Source organism: Urocitellus parryii, chromosome 7, assembly GCF_045843805.1.
Source record: "Urocitellus parryii isolate mUroPar1 chromosome 7, mUroPar1.hap1, whole genome shotgun sequence".
Taxonomy (NCBI): Eukaryota; Metazoa; Chordata; class Mammalia; order Rodentia; family Sciuridae; genus Urocitellus; species Urocitellus parryii.
In genome coordinates, this window is record NC_135537.1 from 148,829,555 (window position 1) to 148,848,756 (window position 19,202).

General features: G+C 34.1%; 1 protein-coding gene across 1 annotated transcript in view; it reads right to left on the reverse strand.

Moving 5' to 3' along the window:
• Usp32 (ubiquitin specific peptidase 32) overlaps positions 1–19,202 on the reverse strand; it is a 171,482-nt gene that overhangs the window by 102,841 nt on the left and 49,439 nt on the right. The window contains exon 2 of the mRNA XM_026398002.2: positions 17,448–17,575. Within this exon, the coding sequence (XP_026253787.1) occupies positions 17,448–17,575 (128 nt within the window). The remainder of the gene's footprint in view (positions 1–17,447; positions 17,576–19,202) is intronic.

Sequence of the window (19,202 nt, forward strand, 5' to 3'; positions counted from 1 at the left end):
TAGAAATGATGGTGGAATGTGATGGACATGAATATCCAAAGTACATGTATGAAGACACGAATGGTGTGAATATACTTTGTATACAACCAGAGATATGAAAACTTGTGCTCTACATATGTAATGTGAATTGTAATGCATTCCGTTGTCATATATAACAAATCAGAATTAAAAAATAAAATAAATAAAAATAAATGCTACACACATACATTTATTGTTTTTGTTTTTGCTGGGGTGATACTGAGGATTGAACACAGGACCAAGGAGCAATCTACCATGCATATATATATTAAAGAACAAAATGGGGGCTGGAGTTGTAGCTCAGTGGTAGAGCACTTGCCTTGCAAGTGTGAGGCACTAGGTTCGATCCTAGCACCACATAAAAACAACAAAGGCATTGAATTCATATACAACTTAAAAAAAAAAAAAAAAGAACAACAAAATGGTTCTTTTTCGCAGGACCTTGTAGGCAACCTGCTGCACCAAGATAAAGCTAAAATCAAGATAAAGCTAAAATCCCCTTCCTAGCCACTGGCTGCCAGAAACTCACTGTAGTAGAAGATGAACACAAACTTCATACTTTTTACATGAAAGTTGCTGCTGATGCTGAGTGAAGAATGGAAGAGTTATGTGGTCTGAATTGGTGGCGGGAATGATAAGCAAAGTTCGCCTGCTACAGAGTTAAGGGGCATTTCTGTTATACACCAAGGGATACTGTAGAAAGAAAGTACAAATCTGTTTGGCGTTGTGTTGTGGATACCAATCTGAGTGTTCTCAATTTGGTTATTGTAAAAAAAAAAAAAAAAAAAAGAACAGACTTAATGGATAGGGTACTACTGATCCTCACTGCCTAAATCCCAAAGAACTAGCAGATTCTGCGAAGTTTTCTATCTCTCTAAAGATAATGATGTCTGTCAACATGTTGTCAGAAAACCCCTATGTAAAAAAGGTAAAAAACTCAAACAAAACATGGAAGATTCAGTGTCTCATTACTCCACATGTCCTGCAACACAAGCACTAGCATATTGCTCTCAAGAAACAACAAACTAAGAAAAATAAGAATATGTCAAACTTTTGGCCAAGAAAATGAAAGAAGCCAAAGAAAAATGTCAAGAACACATCACCAAGAGATGCAGGCTGTCTTCTCTGAGAGCTTCTACTTAAATCCAATCAGAAATAAGAATTTTAAAAGTAACAAATAAATAAGACTGGACCTTCAAAAAATAAAAGAGCAAAATAAAATTTTGTTGATAAACTATTTTATTTCATACCCACAGGTGGAATTAGGTTGGAAGTAGGTAACACAAAAATCTTTTATCCTTGGGACTAGAAGAGGAAAACATGTCAAGGACATGAAGCCTGCCTAAATCTGAGATGGAAATACAGCAACAGAGAATGTCCCCCTACCCAGTACTCCCTGCTTCTACCATTGTGTTGGTAAACACTAAGGAAATAACAAAATATACCTAGAGGAGAAGGCAGAGTGCAGACAGAATATTTTTCTAGAGTACAGTAACAATGAGAAGATCAGAAGTCAAGAGTTGAGAAGATATTGGAAAAATTATTTGGCAAGGAGCCCCCAAACCTTTAAAAAAAAAAAAAAAAGGTATACCTAGACTGGAATTTTAAAGTCTGTAATGGAAGTTAACAATAAGACCATCACAGTTCAAATTGCAGACTAGACTGATTCAACTTCACACACTAAAGACATAAATACTACTTTAGCTCAGTCTTTAGGTCCTATGCAAAGCTCCCTTCTTTCAAAAATAAATTGTAGGGCTGAGGATATAGCTCAGTTGGTAGACTGCTTGCCTCACATATACAAGGCTCTGGGATCAAGCCCTAGCACACCCCCCCCCAAAAAAAAATTGTTTGTGTGTATGTGTGTGTGTGTGTCTCACACCAAAAAGCAAGGGGAGAAAAAAACACAGTAAAAAAATTGAAAAATGGCTCAAAAGCAAACTCAATAAGAGATTATCCATCCAAAATGTAACACAAAGGGAAAAGAAAGTGTGCATAAGGCAAAAAACCAAAACCTATGGGACAATATCAATAACATATTATATATGTAACTGAAATTCTAGAAGAGAAAGAGAATAGGGTAGAATATATGAAGAAATAAAGGTTGACAATTTTATAAATCTAAGAAAGACATAAAATCACATAGAAGCAGCTCAGAAACAGGCAAGTACATTATACCTTTAACCTCTGAAGTCAGCTAGGCAAATCATATTCAAATTACTCAAAACCAAAGACAAAATCTTCAAAGCAGTGAAGAGGGAAAAAAAATTTCATTGAGAAAAAGATTCACAGCAGATTTCTCATCAAAAGCTACATGAGGGGCTGGGGTTGTGGCTCAGTGGTAGAGCGCTTGCCTAGCATGTGAGGCACTGGGTTGGATCCTCCTCAGCACATGTAAGTAAATAAATAAAGGCCCATCAGCTACTAAAAAAAAAAAAAAGCTACATGAGCCAGAAGTCATCAAAGTGACATATTTAGAGCATGAAAAATGATAAAAATTCAACATAGATGCTACACCTGGTAAAATATTGGTAAAAAAGAAAGGAAAGGGTTGGGATGTAGTTCAGTGGTAGAGTATTTCATCAACTCCCAGCATGAAAGAAAGAAAAGGAAAAAAGAAGGAAGAAATCATAGACTTTTTTAGGGAAACAAGACAGAAGTCAATACCAATAAAACTGTACTACATAAAAAGATAAAACAAAGTACTCAGGCTGAAGGATATAAGATGCTACAGATACATGTACTTACATTAAAAAAAAAAGGTTATAAGATTAATATCTTAACTTTTAATTGCTCTGAAAGATAACTGGTTGCCTAAAATGTGTGTTTAGAGTATATTTTTTTAAAAAACTTTTAGTTATAGATGGACAAAATACTTTTATCTATTTGTTTACTTATTTGTTTGTTTATATGTAGTGCTGGGGATGGAACCCAATGTCTCACAAGAGCTAGGCAAGCGATCCACCACTGAGCTACAACCCCCATCTGTTCACAGTATTGTGTAAAATACATGAAAACAGTAAAAGAGAAGATGGAAGGAATCAGAAGTATACTATTGTATACTATAGATAAATGCTATTTAATATATCATTAAATGGTACAGTGTGATAATTCATGCATAGAACAGGTTGAGCATCCCTAATCTGAAAATCTGAAATCAAATATACTCCAAAATGTATAAACTCCTTAAGTTCAGATACAAGGAAAATTCCAAACCTGACCTCATATGACAAGTTGCAAAGCAAAACACAAGTACACATAAAACAGATGTCCATTTTTTTTGGATGGGGAAACTTCAGTCCTTGTCCAAAGTCATACATCAAAAGTCAGGGGCTGGGGATGTGGCTCAAGCAGTAGCGCGCTCGCCTGGCATGCGTGCTGCCCGGGTTTGATCCTCAGCACCACATACAAACGAAGATGTTGTGTCCACCAAAAACTAAAAAATAAATATTAAAATTCTCTCTCTCTCTCTCTTAAAAAAAAAAAAAAAAAGTGGCAAAGTCAGGATTCAAAACGAGGCAACAGGGTTTCACTATATTATCCAGGACAGTCCCAAACTTGCGATCCTATGCCTCAGTCTATTGAGTAGCTGGGATCGCAGGCATGTGCCACTGCACACATCTGTATGTTCATTTCTGATTGACCTCTATACGATTACATGAAAGACATCATCAATAAAATATATGTCATTTTGATGAAATCTGGTGAAGATCAAACTTAGAAATTTTACTAGATCACAATATTAATTTATAAACAGTGTGTCTTTGGTGTCTCTCCCCCTCCCCTGTAAATTCATAATCCAGTACCCTCATTTTGACCATTAACAGTAAAGTTAGTGAGGATAAAAATAATGAAATTTTGGGTAAGGTATGACTTTCAGTTTTCTAAGTATTTGTAGAATACACAATATTACGTCTGCAATAAATCTGGTTGGAATGTTATGACACTATAGTTGGTACCTCTCTTTCACTCCCAAAATATACCAACAATAATTTGTTAAAAATCACCCAGTTTGGGGCTAGAGTTGTGGCTCAGTGGCAGAGCACTTGACTAGCATGTATGAGGCACTGGGTTTGATCCTCAGCACCATATATATATAAATAAATAAATAAAATAAAGGTCCGTCAACAACTAAATACAAACACACACACACACCTTTTTTTAAAACAAAATCACCCAGTATGATAAATGAGATCTAAGAAAATATGATGTACTTATTTTTTCCCTTTTATTAATGTTCCAGAATCAGTATGCATCTAATGTGTATTTCTTCCCCCCCCACCCCTCAAAAATATTTTAAAGCAATGTTTACCTTACAAGTGACAGCACATTACACTTAGGAGCCATGTTATCCTACAAAAACTTAAAAGTTATTTTAGGATTAAGGAGAGGGTATATGCACAGGATAGCAAGGATATTAAGATATGTTTTTTAAAGCACTTAATAATGGTAACTATTATAATTTTTTAAAAAAAACTCTTTAAAAATCCCTTTTAATAATTTTGTTTAGTTATTAAAAACTAAAGTGTTTTCTTAAATATTTAGTAGCCATAAACATCCAGACATATTAGGCCTGCTCTTAATTTTATGCAATGATGGTAATGATCTGGTGGTAATAATCTCACTAGCCTTCTTTCAGACAAATGATGTCATGCCAGAAAATAATATGATTACTTCAGAACAGAGGGAAGTCAGTCTACACTTTCAATGAGAAAGATTTATACTACAATATACAAAACCAACCTTTTGCCTTATAATTAAGAGGTCAAAAAGGGCAGAGATGTTTACAGGTCTCCATAGTCTAGAAAAAGGTTTTATCATGTTTCAACTACTACTCTTTGGACCTGGTCCTTCTTCCATTTTTGGATACAGGACACAGGGTTATCCCACTGCTCCCTGGGGGAAGCAGAAAGTGATGCATACTATCTTATATCACATGACTTTTGGAATCAGAAAGACTTGAGTTTGAAACTAGGCTTTATTAACATACTAGCTGCGTGGTCTAAAGCAAACTGCTTAATTTCCTGAGCCTTAGTTACATTCCATGACACATTTGTTGAGGCAACATACCACATCTTCTCATTTCAGGACCTAGACTAAGGAGCAACCCCTGTGTGAAAATGCTGTCCCAAGACAGAGGCCAAAAGGTAGATCTTGACTCGAACTTTGTTACTTAGTAAGAATTAAATCAGCATTGATGAGTTCATGACTTTTGCTTCAGAAAATATTTTTCTGAAGAAACTCTATTATACCTTAATTTTTTTTCTTAAAAATTTTTTATTAATTTTTTTATGTATGACAGCATACACATATATATTACATATATAGAGCACACATTTTTCATATCTCTGGTTGTATATAAAGTATATTCACAACAATTCATATCTTCATACATGTACTTTGGATAATGATGTCCATCACATTCCACCCTCATTTCTAACCTAATGCCCCCTCCCTTACCCTCCCACACCTCTGCCTTATCTAGAGTTTGTCTGTTCCTCCCATGCTCCCGCTCCCTACCCCACTATGAATCAGCCTCGTTATATCAGAGAAAACATTTGGCATTTGTTTTTTTGGGATTGGCTAACCTCACTTAGCATCTATTATACCCTTTTAACTGATTAACAGTCAACAGAATCAAATTGATGATTTCAAATTTCATTTTGCATAATTTTCATGAGGATCAATACTTTTTAAAATTTTTAATTAAGATTAGAACCATCAGTTTTTGTCCACGTAAATATTTTTCTCTACTATTCTTTGGAAATATTCTATCAAATCCAATTTTCTCAAAGCAAATTTAGAAGGATCTAAATTTCTTAACAAAGAAATGATTTTTCTGGGAATGTCTCATCAATAACTTTTACTTTGTAGATTTTTTTTTTTTTTTTTTGGTCAATATTGTGGATTGAGCCTAAGGCACTCCATCATTGAGCTACATCCCAAGCCCTTTTAATTTTTTATTTTGAGGTAGGGTTTCACTAAGTTGTCAAGACTGATATTGAACTTGGAATCGTTCTCACACTTTAGCCTCCTGAGTCACTGCCATTACAGACGTGCACCACCATATATGGCTTATTCTATGCTTTTTTTTTTAATTGCTATAAAGCTTATTCCTAATTTGACATGTAAATTTTTTCTTTGCAATTTTCTTGCTGAAGAAACCAAGAAACTCTGGAGTTTATCAAAGTCTGCATTTTGATGAGTATATCTTCTGTCCTCTGAAATTTCTATGAAATAGTAGGTAAACCAAGAAAACTAACGAAATATAAATTACTTTTTTTTTTTTTGGCAAAGATACTGATTGCCCAGTTGGTGCTATATATAGCTCCATCCAGCAACACATAACAAATATTTAATTATCTTGTTGTTATGATCAGTTCCTAGATTCATAAAACCATTAAAAGTTTAAAAAATATCAATTATGATTACAGATCTACCATTTGTATGTAAGATCAATCTCAGTATTAGGAAAAGCAGTCAAATGGATTTTGATACTCCAAGTGTCATTAAGCTTTTGAGAATTCAGTGACTCATCCAATATTCCTATTTAAAATGGGAAGCTAATGAGCATACTCAACAAGTTTCAGATTTGAGAGATTTAGGGTATCAGATTTTTGGCTTAGGTATGCAACAAGTAAAATCTATGCAAATATTCCAAAAAAAAAAAAATCCTAAACTTGAAACACTCTGGTCCCAACCATTTTGGATACAGAATGCTAAACGTGCATGTTTTGTTTTTGTTTTAGTTTTAAAAAGCAACCAATAACCTTGTAAAAAGCACATAAAATTATTTTTTTTAAATAGTGAGAGAGAGAGGGGAAGAGAGAGAGAGAATTTTTAATATTTATTTTTTAGTTTTCGGCAGACACAACTTCTTTGTTTGTATGTGGTGCTGAGGATTGAACCTGGGCCACACGCATGCCAGGCGAGCGCACTACCGCTTGAGCCACATCCCCAGCCCTATAAAATTATAATAACAGTAAAGAGAATAAAATTTCATGTCAGTCTTCTGGGTCACTTATAAAGCATGAACTTCAGGATAAGATGCTTTTCTAACATATACAGTAATTCTCTAAGTTCAAAACTGCTTGTCTACTAAATGAGCTTTACTAAGACTACTCAACGGACAAGAGCAAATGAATTATATTGTCACCAGTTTTATTAAAGGTATAATAGACATAAATTATATGTATTTAAATTATAAAATTTGTAATATAAGTATACATTGTAAAATTATTGCCACAATCAAGCTAATAATATATTTAATACCCCAATTATCTTTTTGCATGCATGGGGAGAACATTAAAATCTTAAAAATTTTAAGAATACATTATTACTGGGCTAGAGATGTAGCTCAAGTAGACTCCTTTGGAACCCAGGCAAAGACTGTAGTGGGTTGCAACAGAGACTCTTGTTTCCATTTTTTTTTATGTGTTTCCACATTTTTATTGGTGCATTATAGTTCTACATATTGACAGGATTTATTGTGACATATTTATATATTTACAAAATTTAACAACATGATTTGGTCAACATCACTCTGCAGCATTTACCTGCTTCCTGGCCACCTCTGACCACTTGGTCCCTTTCTTCTACTGATCTCCCTTTACCACTTAGCTCTTAAATGATTTATTTTTAACTTTATTCATGGTTGAATTTATTTATTATATATCTGTCTATTGATCTGTCATTTGTCTGTCTATACAGTAGCTTTCTTATTTCACATGATTATTTTTGTTTATGAGATCCAACCATATCATAGGTAGCTGTATATATCATTAATTTCATTAGTCCAATAGTTTTCTAGCATTCTTCTTTTTATAAACAAACCAGGTGTTTCCTATTGTTCAGGTCTTTAAAAGAAACAACTACACAACTACAAGGAATATTCTTATGTGTGTATCCTGGTAACTATAATCAATAGTCATACTCTAGCATTTCTAAGAAGACCTAAGAGTAGAATTGCATATTTCTTGAGAATTCTTCTCTACTTACCTACTTTACTAAGTAATATTAAACTGTCCTTGATTTGTCCCTTGATTGTGTAGTCCCACTATTTTTTTAATATAATATCTATGTGCACTCTGGTAAAAATAAAAACTATCACTCTGATAAAAATAAAAATTAAAAGGCTTGGGGCTGGGGCTACAGTTCAGTGGTAGATTGATTGCCTCGCAGGTGTGAGGTTTCAATCCTCAGCACCACATAAAAATAAATTTAAAAATAAATGTTGTGTCCATCTACAATTAAAAAAAACTTTTTAGTATTATTTTTTTTTAATTCAAAAGGCTTTGCTGGGCATGGGGGAGAATACCTGTAACTCTAGCCCAAGTTTGAGGCCATTCTCAGAAACTTGGCAAGACCCTATTTCAAAATAAAAAATAAATAAATAAAAAGGGCTAGGGACATAAAATAAAAAGTTATATTTTCAAAAAGAGGTATCTTGTTGCTACTAAGGAAGGACACTAGGTAATGGGGATAAAAGAAAAGGCTTGGTTGGGCATGGTGGTGCATGCTTAAAATCTCAGATCTTGGGAGGCTAAGGAAGGAGGATTGCAGGAGGATGGGCAAGTGAGACCCTATGTCAACTGATATACATCAGTTGTAAAGGACCCTTGGGTTCAACCCCTAGTACCAAGGAAAAAACAAGAGAACTTAGTTTTAGAGAAGACTAAAGTTTTCACTAAATACACTTCTGTAACTAACAACTGATATATCATGAACAAACATTATCTATTTTTTCTAAATCAATAAATATTTCAGAAAGTTAAAGGACATAAAATACAGAGCAATTAAAAACAAACGAGTACTGTAATTTGATTAAAATAATATAACTAGCTAGGCAATGTGGCATATGCCTGTAATCCCAGCAACTCCAGAAACTGAGGCAGGAGGATTACAAGTTTGAGGACAGCCTCAGTAATTTAGTGAGGTTCTAAACAATTTAGCCAGACTGTCTCAAAACAAAAAATAAAAAGAGCTGGGGATGTGGCTCAGTGATTAAGTGCCCTGTTACCAAAATTAAATAAGTAAATAAAATGACTAGAATACTTATCACATATATTTTTGTTTGCTTTTTGGTAATGGGGATTGAATCCAGCAACGTTTTACCACTGAGCTACATCCCCAGCCCTTTTTATTTTTTATTTAGAGACAGGGTTTCCCTAAATTGCTGAGGCTAACTTCAAATGTGTAATCCTCTTGCTTCTGCCTCCTAAATTTCTGGGATTATGGTGTTCCATATATTTTTATTATTTATTTATTTATTTATTAAAGAAGGGGGGGAGAGAGAGAGCATTTTTTTAATATTTATTTTTTAGTTTTCAGTGGACACAACATCTTTTATTTTTATGTGGTGCTGAGGATTGAACCCAGCGCCCTGCGCATGCCAGGCAAGCGCGTTACCGCTTGAGCCACATCCCCAGCCCCCATATTATTTTTTAAAAGATAAAATTTTTTTGAGATAGGATATCACTGAGTTACCCAAGCTGGCCTGGAACTTCCGATACTCCCACATTGGCCTCCAGAGTAGCTGGGATTAAAGATGTTTACCCCCATTCCTGCCTTAACAGGTAACTTTATTAAATAAAAATTTCATCTATGTAGGAAGAAGTTAACTCTATGATACTCCCAATCTATGTAATAAATTCATGTTGCTACTCACGGTGGCTCACGGTACAGCTTGTGTGAGGCAGCTTGTTATTTCTTTCTTTCTTAGTAATAGAAATTTTTTACTAATTTTTCCCAAGTTCTTTTGTTCAATTAAAACTATATACTTTCCACAATTTCTTGCAACTAGAGATAAGTCAATGTGTGGACTTCCAGAAAGTCTCTTTGATCAAAGGGGCTCTTAATTCCTGAATGACAAAGTGGAGCTGCCATTCTACTGGAACTTAGTACTTGTAGCAAGTCATACGGATTTCTTAAATCTCAATATGAGATGCTCTGTAGGATGCCTATCTCTTTCAGGTTCACTCAGAGAATCACCACACAGGTACAGAATACCTCCCCCAAGGGCTAGAGTTGTGGCTCAGTGGTAGACCCCTTACTAGCATGGGGTCTAAGCAAATAAGCTTTAGCACCACATAAAAAAACAAATAAAATAAAGTGATTATGTCCAACTACAACTAAAAATATTAATAAAAAAAAAGTCTCCCACAAATAGATCACCAAGTATATAAAAATAAGTCTGGTTATTTTCACAGGATGTTCTAAAAGGCATAAATTAATTTTATTTATATAGATTACTATACTGCAAAATTATCTTGCTGTTAGAGAATAAACTGCTTCATTTATTGTGAAAGAGAAAATATATTTTCAGGAAAAAAAAATAGGATAATTGCTCCATCTTCAGAGTATAATTCTATTTTCCCTACAATCCTTATTATTTTCTTTCACATAAATATTATCCTAATTATAGGGTGTGGTAACTCACACCCTATAATTCCAACTACTCTAGAGGCTGAGGCAGGAGGATCCGTAGTTTGAGGTCAGCCTGGGCAACTTAGGAAGTCTCTGTCTCAAAAATTTTTTAAAAAGATTGAGGATGTAACTCAATGGCAGAATGTTGCCTAGCTTTCACAAGACCCTGGGTTCAATCCCTAGTCGTGGTGGTAATGGTGAGGAAGATTAAATCTTTAGGGTTCCATAGGGATGTGTCAAATATACATTCTATAGAATTGATAACTACCACATGCTAGGCATGAATTTATAGAAAGTTACAAGTCAGAAAACACCATGATGCACACCTGTAATACCAGAAACTTGGGAGATTGAGGCAAGAGTATCTCAAGTTCAAGGCTAGTCTCTGCAACTCAATAAGGACTTAAGCAACTTAGCAAGACCCTGTCTCAAGATAAAAAAAAACAAAAAGGGATGGAGATGGAGATCAGTGGTAAAGGGTCACTGGGTTCAACCCCCAATTCCAAGAAGGGGGGGAAAAAAAAAAAGCAAAGTGAGAAAGTAAGTTACCGGGGCTGGGGGTGTAGGCTCAGTGGTAGAGAGAGCGCTTGCCTAGCTAGCACATGTGAGGCATTGGGTGCAATCCTCAACACCACATAAAAACAAATAAATAAAATAAAGGTACTGTGTCCATCTACAACTTAAAATAAAAAAGAAAGTAAGTTACCAATAATGTCCTTAAATTTAAAAAACAGAATACTATGTTTCCCTCAAGTTCAAAAGCAAATAAGCTTTGTCTAATGAAAAATATCCAGATTATCTGTTTAGCAATATTATATAGTTTCTCTACCATTTAATGTTCTTTTTTTACATGAAATTTATAGCTTTTATTTTCAAATTCAGTTAAATTTTAGAAGAGTTTTTTTAAACAGTGACAGTTATAAATTAAGTCAACCTTATTTTATTTAAAACACCATTTAAAGAATATGTTATTACACAGAAGTATCTTATTAAGACTGATTTGACCAGGGTTTCAATCATTTTTATCATTTACTATGCCAGTCATGTCAGTAGCTCAGGTTATACAACAAGGATTCAAAATATGTGATTATACCTAAGTTATTTTCTGTAAGAGTATTTTAAGTACCAATATAAGTGAATAACTTCTTTGACATTTAGTATGTCACTTAGAACATTCACAATTTATGTAATATACTTGGTATATTTTTACAGGGAAGAGTTCCTTAACCCGTTTATTTTTTTTTCTTTTTTGTAGCTGTGTATGGACAGCAGGCCTTTATTTAATATGTTTCTTTTAATGTGGTGCTGAGGATCAAACCCAGTGCCACAAACATTCTAGGCAAGCGCTCTGCCACTGAGCTATAGTCCCAACCCAACCCCTTTATTCTTAATGACATGTCACCTCTTCTATAAATTCTGCTTTTCTTTTCTTTTTTTCTTTTTTGGATGCTGGGGATTTAATCCAGGGGCACATTACACCTGAGCCACATCCACAACCCTTTTATATTTTTAGAGAGGGTCTCACTAAGTTACTGAGGGCCTAAGTTGCTGAGGCTGGCCTCGAATTTGAGATCCTCCGGCCTCAGTCATCTGAGTCACTAGGATTATAGGTGAGCACTATTATGCCTAGCTAAACTGTTTTCCAATACTTTATAAAGTTATTTAAAAATCACTCTACATTAAATCTTGGCATTTAAGAAAGATTTCAAGATGTTCTTCTGTTGGCTATAACATCAAGATCAGGATTCACTATAAAATGAAAATGTTAGTTGCTTATCTGATTGGTACACACATATAAGTTATTTTAGCAAGTTACAACTGTCAATGATCAATAGCATCAAGAGCTAATAATCAATAACTAGATTTGTCAAGAAAGTTGTCAGCCCATGAAGCAAATAAGTCTAACATAAAAATATTTAATCAATTATACAGATTAAAATAAAAAAGGAAAAATAAACACAAATCACTATTTTGGGAGCCACTAAACTATCTAGTAAATGTAGACCTCTAGTTCCTAGAAACATCTAAATGCAACACAAATACCTCAGCATAAATTCATCAACATTAATGGAAAAATTAATGAATTGTTTGCTTTCACGTGTTGAGCACTATGTTTGAAAATACCCCAGATTCCAAGATTACTTTTGCTTAAAATGTACATTTCCTCTAACTGAAAAATGGTTTAAGTGCTGAAAGACTATAAGGTTAACAAAGCAAACTAACTTCAAGAGTATGGTTTCATAGTCATTATCCTGGTCTTTCTTTCAACAGGACTTTGCTGAATACTATAATTACTAAAAAGAAAGCATTAATAAACCAAATATACATTAAGTTTATATTACATGCACAGAACTCTGGGACATTTTTTGAAAATCATAAAAAAATCATAATTCAGCTAGACAGGAATTCCATGAATAAACCATTATCTAATAAAGTGTTGTGCTACATTCTACATGTAACTCTTTATTTATGCCTGTAAGAGTCAAGGGATAACAGGAAAACAGCATGAGCTAACACTGTCAGAGGAGCTTCCTGGAAGAAGGGAAAGTGGTATTACTATATTTCGCTGCCCTCCAAAATTGAAATCAATTCTGGGATGGGGACTTAAGAGTTTCTACTTAGAGGTGGGGATGTAGATCAGTAATAAGAGAGCTTGCTTGGTATGCACAAGGCCCTGGGTTCAATATCCAACACCAAAACAAAAATGCAAAAAACCCCAAGAGTTTCTGTTTCAAAAAAACATTTAATGAGTAGCTATAAATTTACCCTGCTGATCACATTTTTTAAATGCTGAAAAGCACTTCGGGGAAGTCCCAGGGATGAACTAAGGATCTTATGTGTGCTAGGAAAGAGTTCTACTACTGAGCTACAACCCCAGCCAAGAAAACCACTTTAAAGTGAATGTAAAAACAGTAGGAAACAAATTCAAATTAATACTGCATGGAAATGTTTTGTTATTAAAATTCTTGGTGGAGAGTAGCAGTATTCTAAAGAGAAAATAAAGATCATTAAGAATTAGTATCCTGGGGCTGGGGATGCGGCTCAGGCGGTAGCGTGCTCGCCTGGCATGCGTGCGGCCCGGGTTCGATCCTCAGCACCACATACAAAGATGTTGTGTCCGCCAAATACTAAAAAATAAATATTAAAATTCTCTCTCTCTCTCCCTCTCTCTCACTCTTTCTTTTAAAAAAAAGAAAAAAGAATTAGTATCCTTAACCAGGCGTGGTGGCACATGTCTGTAATTCCAGCAGCTTGGGAGGCTCAGATAGGAGGATCACAAGTAAACCAGCCTCAGCAACGCAACAAAGTGCTAAGTAACTTAGTGAGACCTTGTCTCTAAATAAAAATACAAAATAGGGCTGGGGATGTGGCTCAGTGGCTGAGTGCCCCAAGTTCAATCCCCGGTCCCCCCCCCCAAAAAAAAAAATAATTAGTAGCCTGATTCAAAAAAGTCTAACTTCAAGTAGAACACATTTTTTCATTTATTTCTACTTATTTTTTCAATCTCTTCAAATTCTATTCATTTATTCTTTCTTTCTTAATTTCTTTCCTTTTTTTTTTTTTTTTTGAGCTAAGAATCTTGTTATGTTGCCCAACTTAGCCTCAGTCTCATAGGCTCAAGTGATCTCTTGCCTCAGCCTCATGAGTAGCCGGACTAAGATGCATACTACCATGCATTTAGCATCTTCTTCAAGTAGTACATGGTTACTATAATAAGATCAGAAGTGTACCAAAATACTAATTACTTTAATCTATCCTCAAAAAAAAAAAAAATGAGTCTGAGGACTGGAGGTATAACTAGTAGTAGTAAAGAGTTTGGCTAGCATGTGCAAGGCCCTGAATTTAATCTGCAGCACTGAAAAAGAAAATGTCTACATATAAAAATTATAAACAGCCATGAGTTCCTATTTCTTATTAAAATCATCTCCATCTTGGAATTTATGATAGCAAGATTACAGAAAAAGTAAAAGTTCTAAAAATATAAAGCTACTATCTTCTAGAAAATAATTTAGAAACTAACATTGCTTCCTTAATTAATATATCCCAAAGTTATTATTTTTTAAGCTTTTGATGTTTTTGCACTAAATCCCAAATACATGTTTTGTTCTTTGAAAATGTTACTACTTTATTATTTTAAAAAAACACTATTAGCTAGGAAATTATGTTCTCTTTGCACCTACAATTGGCAGCTTAAGTGGTTCCTGTAGCCTTTCTTATAGATATATTATTAAAATAATGCTATTGTGTCTCAAAACATGACTCCAGAATCTCACCAAGCATAAGTGATCCTCTTTACCCAGATTTAAGGCCCTATCTCTCTGAAGGACTTCAAGAAAAAATTTACAGGAGTCATATTCACATAGTGACCCATCCTTAGCATACATACTGATCAATATTCACATACTAATAAAACCCTTTCTCACTTAAAATAAGCTTAAATCAAAAAATAATACAGCAAAAGAAGTTCATCATTATTAAAGCATTTATAAAATTTCTGCACTCAAGAGTTTACACAAAAAATTGTTAAATATATTAAAACTGAAACTTGAAACAATCATTATGGTTTTTTCCAATTGAAAATTGAAATAATTCTTGTAAAACAATCACTTAAATTATTCTAGGCAGAAATGAATTTTAAAAGACATTCCAAAGGGCAGAAAAAGTCTCTTAAGATAGTTTTGGGTGAAATGAAGTTTATGAAATATTCAGACATAAATGACACTTCAGGAGTCCCATTTTATCTCTTAGATATGGAAAGCCTGAAAGAATATCACTCCTAACCTAAAAATGAGAAAGACTGGATAAACTATCCAGTCTTTGTATTTTTTGATAAAAATTATTTTTTAAATACAATGATTAGAATCCATCAAAATTTAAAACTTTTATGTTTCAAAGGGTACAGTCAAAAGAATGAGAAGACAACCCACAGAGTGGGAGAAAAGATTTGTAAATCATATCTTTTATAAAGGACTTACATCCAGAATATATAAAGAACTCTTATAATTCAATAATAGAAAAAAGTATTTGCAAATCATGCATCTTTGGGGGGGGCGGGGAGGTTGTACTTGGGATAGAACCCAGAGTTGCTTATCACTGAGCAACAATCCCCAGCCTTTTTGTTTTTTAATATGAGACGAGGTCTCACTAAGTTGCTGAGGCTGGCCTCAAACTTTCAATCTCCTGTCTCAGTCTTCTTTGTTGTTAGGATTACAGGTGTATGCCACAGGATCAAACCTGCAAATCATATATCTTTATAAGGGACTTATGTCTACAATATATAGGGAATTCTTAAAATTCAAAAATGAAAAAAGAACCCAACTTAAAAATGGGCAAGAGGGCTGGGGTTGTGGCTCAGCAGTAGAGCACTCACCTAGCATGTGCAAGGCCCTGGGTTTGATCCTCAGCACCACATACAATAAATAAAAGTACTGTGTCCAGCTACAACTAAAAAATAAATTTAAAAAATTTTTAAAAATTATAAATAAATAAATATGGGCAAGAACCTTATCAGATATCTATTTTAGATATATATATATATATATACACACATGTATGCATATATATGTGTGTGTATGTGTGTGTGTGTGTGTATGTGTGTGTGTGTTTGTGTATATGCATATGTAGACCTTTGTATGTGACTCCAAGAGATCATATACTATGACCTAAGTTTTTCCCAGCATCATGAATACACTGGGTCACTTCTGACTTTTAAGAAAGAAATTCAAGGGAAATAAAAGCTGAAGTTAGCATATATTTGAATTTGGAAGCATCCTGTAGTAAACAGTATAAACTTAAAAAGTTTAGTCCATTCCTCTAATGGACAATTAATATCATATTAAACTGCTGGTTAGACCCTGAACTTAAATTTCTAAATCCCAAGTTTTTATAGTACACTAGCATTTAAGGCAAAAGAATATAATAATAAATGTAATATATATAACACATATCCCCCACCAATACAGATATACAAAAACGAAAATCTCTGTAAAAAACACAACAGCACAGTTTAGAAATACAAACTTGTAAATTAAAAACAGAATTAAGGTTCTATGTAATATATTAAACTTAAAATTCTTATTATAATTTTTGTTTCACAATTTTTTTCACATTTAGACTAACTATGCATACCTGTGTATATAACTATAAAATAGCAAAATTTTCTCTTAGAAAAGGACTATCCATATCAGCTCAATATATTTTATCTCATCCTAAAAATTTTACTTAGAATTTAAATAAGCTCAAATAAACTAGCATTTCGGGCTAGGGTTGTGGCTCAGTGGTAGAGCACTTGCCTAGCATGCCTGAGGCACTGGGTTCAATCTCAGCACCACATAAAAATAAATAAATAGATAGATAGATAGATAGAGTTATAAAATATACAGATTTTATACCAGAGATGAAATTTATAAAATAAGCGATCAATCACATAAATGGTCCCATGATTCATGTCTGCTATCAAAGCCCAAAAGCACAGCTCTACAGTATTTCCATTTGGCCTCTAAGAATACAACCACACTGATATCAAAAACAAAACCCATGTATCTACTCAGCAAGGAAAATAACTGTCAGGAAGATTAAATCTGTTAAAAACAGGAGCTCCCCTCCACCCCAATAATTTTAAAATAGGTTGGGCTGAGGATCTAGCTCAGTGGTAGAACATTTGTCTAGTGTGCTGAGACTCTGGGTTCAATTCCTAGCCATTACAAAGAACGAGAGAAAGGGCTAAATTAAAAACATTTAACAAGGGCTGGGGCTGTAGCTCAGTGGCAGTAAAGCACCAGCCTCGAATGTGTGAGGCACTGAGTTCCATCCTCAGCGCCTTATAAAAATAGAGATATTGTGTCCACCTACAACTAAAAAAAAAAATTTTTTAATAAAAATTAAAAAAATATTTAACAAAACAAGAAATATTAAAAATAATTTAAAACAAAAATAACTTTGAAAAAAATAACAGGCCATCTGTTGAACAATATTTGAAAGAAAACTTAGACCATAAAGATTACCTCAGCAACTTTTGGAGGCACTCCATCCCCAAGCACTTCCCTGATGAAGCAGTGCTGACCCATGTAATATGAGAGTCCACAGGTCCTCTTGAAGGCATCTTTAAGTCGTTTCAGCTCTACATCTGTAACTACAATGCAGAAACAGAAGGTGGAAAAGAAATCAGAAGAGGAAAGAAGTCTCTCAAAATCCAGTTCCTAAGAAAAAGTGGCAAATACTTTCAGATTATAATCATAATTAGTCATAATTCTAATATTCTTAAATCTACTATAGAAAGTATAAAAATTTTTGACCACTATTTTCAAAAGACAGAAATTTATATATGTGTACAATTTGAGGCTGGAAGTAGTAACAATTTTAGGAAGAAGTAACAAATATTTCAAATTAGCAGATAAACTAAATGGAATTAGATTCTGGCAACAGACTTCACAAGCAATACATTCATTTCCTTTATAATAAATATTTGTGGTAAGGGCTGAGGATCTAGCTCAGTGGTACAGCAGTTTCCTAGTATGCACAAGACTAGTACTTACACACACACACACACACACACACACACACACACACACTCACTCACACACACACTCTCTCTCTCTCTCTCTCTCTCTCTCTCTCTCTATATATATATATATATATATAAAATCAATTTGTAATCTGTAAGCACATGTATCTATGAAGAGGAAGGTCCCCAAATTTAGCCCAGATTTTTATCATCTTTACAAAGAAAACCATAAATAGATGAGACTAACAACCTAAAATTTTTAGATATCCACTATCAAAAACAAAATAATTACCAAGCTATTAATTTAGGCACTTAAGATCATATCCACTTTATAGAATAAACTCTACCTATAAGGACAGAGAAATTACTACCCTCAATATTATGTGTTGAGTAAAATTAGAATGGAAGTGCAGAAATGATTCTCTTGATCCACGTTAGAGGAAACACAAGGCTTCTGGATGGAGAAGACTGCATTGAATTTTAAAGGCTAAGGGATAACAGCATGCCAGACAGGGTTAACAGTTTATTTCAAAATACAAAAGTGTATAGAGATGTATAGTATATTACTATAGCAAAATAAGCAAGGCAAGAGATAGTAAATGGTGAACGAATAAATCAAGAAAGACAGCAAGACCAAGTCATAGAGACTGTTCTGTCATAAAAAGGAAGGGATATGATTGGATACAATTCAGATATAAACTCTGGATAGAGAAGAAACAAGACAGATAAAAATCAGACAACTCACTCTAAAATACTGTAGAGGGGCAAAAAGTACACTGCTACCACCAGAAGAAAAGAAGCTAGATCTGGGAAAGATCCAGAAGTAAAGTAGAACTTGAAGCTTGACTGAAGAGGGGAAACAGTCGAGAATAATACCCAGGTTTCTATCCTGGAAAATTTAAAGAATGATGTTATCAGGAAAATGAGGAAAGAAGAATTAGAGTAAGACAGAAAGAAAAGATGATGTGGGATGTGGTGGCACATGCCTGTAATCCAAGTGGCTCAAGAGGCTGAGACAGGAGGATCACAAGTTCAAGACCAGACTCAGCAACTTAGCAAGACCTTGCCTAAAAATAAAAAAGGCTGGGGATGTAGCTCAGTGGTAAACTGCCCCTGGATTAAATCCCCATACTGCCCCCCACCCAAGAAAAAAAGAAAAGAAGAAGAAACATATAATTAACTGTTAAGGACGTATTGAATATGGGAGATCTGAAGAAGATTCACTGTGTTTATAATTTTTGAACATATAAAGCTT